Consider the following 9,269-nt stretch of genomic DNA (forward strand, 5'->3'; position numbering starts at 1 on the left):
TTTTTCCTTTTATAAAAGCTTCACTTTTTGTGTACCTTGTTGTCAAACAAGCACTATTAAAAGAAAGTTTACACATTTAATCAATTTTTAATCAAAGCACATTTGGTCTGCTGTAGATGGTTACGCCATGGAAGCACATTTGGAAGCAACCGTTCCCTGCTTTTGTGTGTCTTGTGGTGAACACCATAACATCCTAAACACCACAGGGTTTGACAGAACAGCACACGTTTCTTCAGGTTTTCAGTTCAGTTGGGTTTACACCTTTGGAGATTGTGTGGAAGGAAAGTTGCTATTGGATACCGCACTTTAATTTCAGGGTTGCCTGTATCCAGATTAAAACCTATTTAAGGCTTCATCACAACACTTAAATATATTTATACGACACATGAGAGCCAACATTTGTATTTGATTTAAGAATGGACGAACATGAAGTGTTCTAAAATAATGTTAGATTCGTCTTGGTTTGCTCATTTGACAACAATTTTCTTGTTAAAGTTACTGTAAAAACAGAATAATAACGCACCTGTGCAACACAGGCGGTGTGACGTCAGAGGCGTCATTCCTCGCATTTTTGTGGGACAAAGAGGCGAGTCTGGACGAGTAAAGTTTTTTTTTTTCTTTCTTTCTTGATTACGGACCGTAAGGAAGTCGAGTCCTTCGCCGCATGATACATTTGCGGTTACCCTCGAGCATTTTCGAGCACCTCTTACGTGAGATTGATCAGGTAACTTCGCTTTTGTTTACGTAAGTTTTCGACGCCTGCGTCAGCCTCGTTTGCTCAACCTAAACGAGGAAAGAAATAAACAACATATCTTCGGCTGCATTCGCTGCCTTGCTGCACGCAAACGTCCACAATTGCACTTGGAGAAAAAAAAAATCGTCATTAAGTGATAGAAAAATATTTCTTATTTTTGTTCTCACCGCAGGAACACAGTGAAGGACGTCGACCAGGAAAAACACTTAAAAATGTATTCATCAAGAAATTACGTAGTAGTTACGTATTCACTAGGATTAATGTTACTTAATACTTACTTATTTATCAAAGCAGAAAACATGGCAGCCATTTTACCGTCTTACTTTTTTGCCAATTCCTTAAAAAGTTTCATCCGTGGACTTTTTTCTTTTTTTCTTTACCCTTTGTCACCACTTCTTACACTGGTCGTGAAGCCTCTTACAAAACGTTTGCTGATTCACTCACGGCATGAAACAACCTGGAAAAGGTTCGAAAAGTTTAAGCACTTGTCAGAGCACAAAATGTGCTTCATATGAGCAACCTCTTTTCATTCCTTTAAATAGGTTCTTCCCGACAAAACAAGAAATTAGTGTCGCCTGGCCTGACGATCACATGACCCGAAAGAAGAAAAAACAGAGAATGATGATTTTACTACATAAAAAAGGCCCGTTGATTCCAAATTTCTTTATCACTGTGCTGCTATCACGTCAGTTTCATATGAATGTCACCAAAAGTCGGGATTACTGCACACAAAAGAAAGCTTCATTGGTAAACTACAGTCTATTAGTGGAAACCAGTATTTCTGCTGTTGGGTACAGTAGGGTTTGTCGTGTAGTTATCCGATGTTGCTAGTGTTCAAGTCACGAGAGAAATGTACAAATGTACTTCTTTAAAATGATGTGAAAAAGAGAGCTGTGTTTCTGGTTGTTTAGAAGTCAGTGGAAATTATCCGGAAGTAAACGAGCAAAAAAAGATTTTTATCCCTGAAGATGTGCCTAAATCTGAGCAAATGTTTTGTTGAAGGACTATTAGGCTCAAATGAATTGTCTTGGTCAATGTCAGTACGTTGTTACGGATGTAATGCCATTAGCTGCTGTTTGTTTTTTTTTTCCTTCTTTCTTATTAAAAAGCAGATCTGCGCGTGTCACCAAGGATGGCCACCAAAAGTGTCAGGCCAGATGAAGGCCTGATGATGATGCAGGAGCTTGATGACCGGCTGAAAGAGCAAATTGGCAAACTGGAGCATATTCGCCTGGCTGCCGTTGAACTGAAGGACAATTTGTCTGGGGTATAAAAGTTAGAACCATCTTCTACAATAATAATAGTAAAAAAAAAAACGATTGAAACTAATTTATATTAATGGTCTGCTGTGTTTGGCATGATGTTCTTCTAACACAGAGCAACAGTGATCTAAGCCAGTCAATCAGTGACCACGTCGAGTGGTTGAATCACCTGTCTGAGCGAGTGGAGACTCTTCATATGAACACAAATGTTTTCATTCAGGTGGGTTATTAGTGCAGTTTTTATTTTTGTCTTCCTTTTCGGTCTTCGTGTAGTCTAAATGTAGGCGATGATCTGCACTTTTAATAATCTGTTATTGGTGCATATTACCCATGTATACATCGAACTGTGTGGGGTGCACTGGACTTACAACTGATTTTTTAAAAAATGTTTTCAGATGAATCCAAAACCTCGCACATGGACAGGAAGACAGGGCTCCAGACACGGCTTCCGCTGGGGCCGTCCCCACCAAGCAGATGATACCCTGTCTGAGTATGGCTGGTCCCCCATTCGTACACGACGCAACAGTGACGCTGCCTCTGAAATGTCCTGTAATTGGTGACCATGAAACCTGTATCATATGTCAATTATTGATGCATAGTAATGCTTACAAGAAAAAATCTTGTCATTGTGTGGAATTCTATTAACATTAGAAAAGAAAAAAAACGTTTAAATTGTCAAGCCCAGATGGTATTTGTTTCATGTTTTCAAAAGCAGTTTAAAGATGCTGCAAACTTGTTGTTTTGTAACAATTACATAGTTTTTCCCCCTCTCTGATGTAATGTACGTTTTAAATCTGAAATTGTCGTTCAGCCATGTCACGTGATGTGTATTTTTCGAGCCCGACCAGCAGAGGGCGCTGCTGAAAACATTATGTCACTGTCAACTAGACGGTTATAAATAAAGCTTTGGCAGAACGCGTGGGTGATAATTCTGGAAGGAGCTAACTCGATGAAGTGGCAATACCTTCTGTAAAAGATTCGCGCCCAACATATTTAGTCAAAGTTATATTGTATAGATACTGAACATTACGGGTATTGTGTGAACCCTCTAAAACATGGCAGAAAGCGACTGGGATACGGTAACTGTCTTGAGGAAAAAGGGGCCCACTGCTGCTCAGGCCAAATCCAAGCAGGTTAGTATGAGCACATGAATTCGTTGGTGTGGTTTGCACCAAGTTGCACTGCTATGGGACCCTTAAAATTTGCTTGAATCGAGCTTCACGTTTTAACCAACCGCCCATTACAACGTCACTGTTAATTCTATATGTAGGAACAGCTCTTGTTTACAATTGTGGGTCGAATCGAGCAAACCTTGCCTATACGTCGTGGTTTAGGTTTTAATGACAAAAGATGCGACCGTTTGTTTCTATGAGTTGACCTTTCATAACGGTGGGAAGATTGCTAACTGAACCAAACGATTCAAATTGGCGTCTGAAACATTTGTATCGCTTTTTAAGGACTATTTGTTTTAACAAACAGCTCGTAACGTTACTGTAGCTTAGCTAACATGTTCAGTTAGCCGAGCAGCTGCGTCAAAAGACTGAAACTGAAAACGTGTTTTTAAGGCGTCACTTAGGTAATGTCTGCTCACCAAACCACACACGAAGTAATAAATTGTTAGCAGCTATTGAATGATTCTCACCAAAAATAAGACGATAAAGTGACTCGGTGGTGGAGCATGTCTGGAAACGTGTTGCTATTATTTTTTTTGGAATAGCATGACAGTGTAGCCTAAAATCACAAAAGTCATTACGAACACTCAAGATGATTTAGTGATTTTAAATTCTAAAGTTGAAGTAATAGACAGTATCCCACTACAGTGAGAAAACCTTTTTCACCTCAAATGAACACTTTACATTTGTGTAAGTTGCCTTCCTGGACAAGGACTGGCTTTGAAGGGGTTTGAAGTCGTCACACTCGTGAAATTATAAAGGAGTTATTACCAGGCAAATAATTTACCTTTTATTATTCCGTTGTGTTGATTTCATATACTGGAAGCAGAGCTGTTGGCTGAAGGGGGCAGACGTGGTGATATGGAGGAGGAAATGTAATTTTTCCGTTGGTTTTATCTTTGTCTTCTTTTTGTAGAAGGGAGTGGAAATCATTCAAATCAGTGAGGAAAAGACAATCGTGGTTAACTCCAATAATTATAAAGACGATTATATATGGGCATTTGTGGCATAAATTTGTCATCATCTTGTACAGTGATGAAACACCAGCGTAATATTTTTGTGTTGGATTAAAGCGTGCCACAGTTGGATATGTGAGTGGAAACCAAATTATTGACAAAGCAGAAAGATAACTGGTCAGCCTGTCGTAAACGTGAAGCTGAGAGTTCAGGCAATATTGGTAACCATGCTATCATTTCACATTGTTTACTGCGTCGCCATTCTTTGGTAGGCAGATTAGGTACTTATTAACTACGTTGTGGGGAAACGAGCTAAAATCGGAATAGGGTGTCAAAGTAAGCCTAGTCGTAAACGCTAATATAACTGGAATTTGTTTTTGATGCTTTATGATGTCCCATGTTTTCTCCAGGCGATCACTGCTGCTCAGAGACGTGGAGAGGATCTTGAGACAACAAAAAAATGTAAACTCATGCTTTTTTATTAATAATTGGAAAACCACGGTTGACTTTTAGAACTTAACAGTCTCTTAATGCACTTTTTAGATTGCTCTTTGCACCACACAGGGAACACTACACAGGCCTTAAAAGCCTGTGTCGTGATTGAGCGGAATGTACATGCATGCCACCCCGAATGTGTCGTGACTTTGATTTTTCACTGCTTGTCTTGCAGGGTCTGCGGGGCAGAACAAACAGCATCTCGTGACAAAAAATACAGCCAAACTGGACCGAGAGACAGAGGAGCTTCACCACGTGAGGGTTCCGCTGGAGGTGGGCAAGGTCATTCAGCAAGGCAGACAGGCCAATGGCCTGACCCAGAAAGACCTAGCCACTGTGAGTTGACGCACCTTTCATGTTGTCATATACAACACAATACTAATGTGTTGTGAAGTGTCCTTGAGCGTTGAGAAAGGCGCTTTTTTTAAAATTAAATGTATTATTATTAATAATGCTATTGGACTTTTCCTGAGGCACAAAGATAACATTGATTATGGATGATATCCGGCTAATCAATAAACTGGGAATAGTTTTGAAAATTGTGGTGAAATAAGATCTTCTATCTGGAATGTTTTAGAGGTGTGTGTGTGTTTTTTTTTTTTTTTTTTTTTTTTTTTTTTTTTTTAAATCAAGTAAGCAAAGCCTTTCCCTCTGCAAACCTATCTATTGTGGGGATTTCTTTCTTTCTTTCTTTCTTTCTTTCTTTCTTTCTTTCTTAAATCGTTCTTGTTGTTTCAAATGTGTTGTCGACACTCAACGGGAATGCAAATAATTCAGCCTACATATGGTTCCATCCTCAGCTGTTTGAACTTTTTAGATGCTAAAGGGATATATTTCTTCTTCCTTCTGTTAAAACACAAGTTTTAACAGATTTCCAATGTGTTGCAAACTCTTCCTTCAGAAAGTTAACGAGAAGCCTCAAGTGATTGCTGACTACGAGTGTGGAAAAGCAATACCCAACAACCAGGTGATGGGCAAAATTGAGAGAGTAATTGGTAAGAATGCTGCTTGCTTCCTTTTTAATGAAATGAAATAAAAGGCTTTGTCACACTTGTCTAACCTGCATGTTGATCTTCTGGCCAGGCCTCAAGCTGCGTGGGAAGGATATTGGCCTACCTCTGGAGGCAAAACCCAAGACGAAATGAACATAAAGCCTCGAAGTCAGCCCTCCCCAACCCCGTCTTTACCCTGTAACTGATACCTTACCCTCTCCCCAACCCTCCTCCAAGACCCCTGAAAGATTCTCCTTTATTTGTTCTCTCTCCTTTCCCTTCCCCTACCCGGGCTGATCTCACCTGTGTCCTGCCTGAGGACCTGGTGCTCCCACTGCATTGCAGGCTGCATACAAAAGTCATCTGAAACACTCGGTTGACAACCTAAATGAATGATTGAATGCGTTTTTCAGTATCACAAATTGGAAGTTCCATGAATTTCTTTTTCACCCGTGTCTGTTTAGGCTTTGGCATGACGAGATTCAACTTTTTTGACAGTGATGGCAAATCATTGAAAAGGTGAATTCTTTCTCATGATCAACCAAGTTGGACTAACTTAAAATCTGAGCATGACGTTGAACCAGAAGTGCTTGATTGCATCTTTGTTCCACACTTTTTAGACAGTAGGTGGATGATGTAATTAAAGTGTTGAAATGTTTTAATGCTGCGCTTTGTTTTGATCTAAAAATAAAGTTGGGCAGTTTTGTGCATGTGAATTCATAGCTTCAGTAGCTCAGGATTTAAATGTTTTTTTTTTTTATTATTATTTTTGCCTTTGGTGAAATAATATTCAATGAGGTAATTAAATTTAATCAAACACAATCAAACTGCCTGTGATGCTGTTTTTATGAAGAAAAACAAACTGCATGTTGTACCAATATCGACCACTAGATGTCAGAATAACATAAAATACTGCAGATCTCAGTTGTCACTCAAAGTACCATAAAACTGATCATGAGCATTATACAGCTTTGTTGGAAACTTTATTTTCCATATGAATTTATGTGCTCAGAAATTTTTCAACTGGAAAGGGCCTCATTCATTTACAAAATTTTGAAAATGAGCCACACCTGTCAGCTTGAAATATTTAGCACTGGAGGGTACAAAGAAGGGACTTCATGAAGCTGTGATCTTTAGTGGTTATCATTTCTCCTTCACACCACATTTCCTACCACTTTGGTACTGCTATAAGGATTACATTTGCCAGCAGTGAGGCTGCCTTCTGTTTAAATGAAAGATTCATGGACCTTATTGTTGCAGTATGGCGAACGAAGTGCAAGTGGGACAGATCACATTCCAGTTTGTTTTGTTCCTTTTTTTTTTTACATGTCAGCTTAAAGGCTGGTGGAGGGTGAAGCGAAAGAGGTCAAGTTCATCGATGAGGATTCACTCCAGCAACGTTTTAAGTTGGCGTTGCTGTGGAAACGGTGAAGGCTACAAGCCCTTCAGCTGCTCGGAAGGAAACGTCCGTAGGAAGTTGCCGCTGTGTGCGTCATCCACTTGTTTGGGGAAAGATGGCCCACAGGATGCTGGGTGACTGAAGCGTCTTTGTCTTTCTCAATTATTAGAAAGCAAGACTACCACATTAGTTACTGTTCCTATTCACTTTCATAATGGGCTTTTTTTTCCTTTTTTTTTTTTTACAACAGACAGAAGGAAGTGCTACTTCCAAAATTAGTGATGGCTTTGTATATTTCAACCGTCTCTGAACAAGGACAGTGAGTCAACATGCACGTTAACAGGATCCTGAAACTGGAACTTGACCTACCGCAGCATGTCAAAGTGTGTCCTGTGACAAAACTGGCCCCCCGTTTCTGGGTTTCAGCTAAGTTCTCAAGAAAAACGGCTTCCGAGCAGCACACGGCGTGTTCCTTTCTCCACTGACCATTGATCACTTCTCCCCAGTGTTTAGGAAGCATACTTCAATCGTGTGCTAATGAAGCAGGAGCTCTCTCGAATCAGTCTTGGCTGGGCTTTGACAATGTGAATGGAAATTTCTTGGCTTGGAATGGGGTTTAGGTCAGGATTCTTTGCCGGCCAGTTTAAACTGGTCTGTGCTGTTGGATGTGTGTGTCCGGTCTCTGCCTTGCAGTAAGATCAAAGACTTTTCTGACACTGGGTGACACATTTCTCTCTCATGTGCCTCTGTAATCTCCTTTCATTATTCTGTTAATACAGTCAGTGTAGTCATCCAGTAGCAGAGGCACCTGTGCAGCCCCACAGTATGATAGGACCTTTACCATGTTTCACAATATGGAAGGTGTGTCTTTTACTTAAGGGATTTGTTCCTTTGCCTCGAAACAAACCGGCGCATTACGTTCCCAAAGAACTTTACTTTGGACTACTTCCAAAACTTTTGTGAAAAGTTCCGGAGAGTCTGGGAAATCTCAGTGCGCTGAGGCCAAGACTGGAAGCCACTGTTGGAGACCCTCTGCATGGAAAAACATCATACAAATGTGATCACCATAGCCACATGGGCTGGGAGGTACCCTGGAAAATGATTTTCACTCAACAAAGTTCACTTCTGAAACCTGAAATTGTATTACACAAGATGGAAGCCATGTAACAACATGGTTTAATGGACACAGCGTACTTGGCAGTCAAAACTGATTGTATCCAGAAAGAATTGGGACAGATTTCTATATTTTCTAAAGGCGACTAGGTCGGTCAGTGAAGGCTATTAAATTTTTTTCTTTTTAGGTTTGTGTCAGTTAAATTATGGTTCAGATTTAGGTTTTTGTTTTGTTTTAGAAGTTTTTCTGAATATGGGGTTCATAATTCAAAGAATCAAATCATTTGAGTTGCTACTACCAATGCAAAGATTTGTATTTGGGTTTTTGGAAATATCGATAAAATCTGTCTCATCTTATTTTGCCCATTCTTCTATGGGAACAAGAAAAAACATTCAATACTCAAGTCAATTGTTAAATTTCTAAAGCGAATTAAATTGCTTAAATAATGCCCTTGAAAAGCTATTTCATCATTACCATAATCAAATTGTGCTAAGTGTGCCATGTCTGTTTTTGTGTTCCTTGATTTTGAGGCATAGACAGTTTGGGGAAATGTATTATTTTCTCAAATAAAGTGTACAATCTCCTAAGCAGTGTTCACAGTATAAACAAAGACGGGCCTTGCCGTTGTTACCAGGGGGTTATTTGGATTCTTGCTGAATACTGTGTGTGTGTGTGTGTGTGTGTGTGTGTGTGAGGGAGACAGAGGCTGACTGCGTTCCTGGAAATGCCATTCCATTGGTCAAAGCACCATAGCAACATAGTTCCACCTATGACAGGGGAGCAGTCGGTGGTTTTTAAGGAGTGATGTGAAGCAGAAAGCTGCATTGAGGTTGGAGGCTGGAGGGGCTGGGGGCTGCATGGGTGAAAGATTAGGGTGGGGGAGAAGTCTCGGGTCTGTTTTGGCCGGAGGCTCCAAACTCAAATTGAGATTCCACAACACGACCAACCTGTTGTTGACTGGTACATTGTACCGCATGTCTTTCACAACAGCAAAGGCATCCGCTTTGGCTGACTGGAGATTTCAGGCTTCCTCTCTTCATTAGTTCTGGGCTTTTCAGAGCCGAATTCTGCCTTTGCTAAATAAGAAAAAGAGTTTGAACACATAGTTGTGGGAAAGTGACAGAA

At 40.1% G+C, this 9,269-nt stretch overlaps 1 protein-coding gene across 4 annotated transcripts; it reads left to right on the plus strand.

The window, feature by feature from the left end:
* Positions 1-560: 560 nt before the first annotated feature.
* On the plus strand, positions 561-6,458 carry edf1 (endothelial differentiation-related factor 1). Of its 4 annotated transcripts, none has more exons than XM_075455483.1 (8): positions 569-724; positions 1,864-2,021; positions 2,132-2,236; positions 2,412-3,149; positions 4,555-4,606; positions 4,815-4,975; positions 5,541-5,634; positions 5,723-6,458. In XM_075455483.1, the coding sequence occupies exons 4-8, from the start codon at positions 3,072-3,074 to the stop codon at positions 5,782-5,784; spliced, it is 447 nt and encodes a 148-aa protein (XP_075311598.1). In that variant the 5' UTR covers positions 569-724; positions 1,864-2,021; positions 2,132-2,236; positions 2,412-3,071; the 3' UTR covers positions 5,785-6,458. The 4 variants fall into 4 exon arrangements, with proteins under 4 accessions (XP_075311600.1, XP_075311599.1, XP_075311598.1 ...); XM_075455482.1 differs by having other exon boundaries at positions 1,867-2,021; XM_075455485.1 differs by lacking the exons at positions 4,555-4,606; positions 4,815-4,975; positions 5,541-5,634; positions 5,723-6,458 and having other exon boundaries at positions 561-744; positions 1,867-2,021; positions 2,412-2,931.
* Positions 6,459-9,269: the final 2,811 nt, after the last annotated feature.

Source organism: Odontesthes bonariensis, chromosome 22 (genome assembly GCF_027942865.1).
Source record: "Odontesthes bonariensis isolate fOdoBon6 chromosome 22, fOdoBon6.hap1, whole genome shotgun sequence".
Classification (NCBI taxonomy): Eukaryota; Metazoa; Chordata; class Actinopteri; order Atheriniformes; family Atherinopsidae; genus Odontesthes; species Odontesthes bonariensis.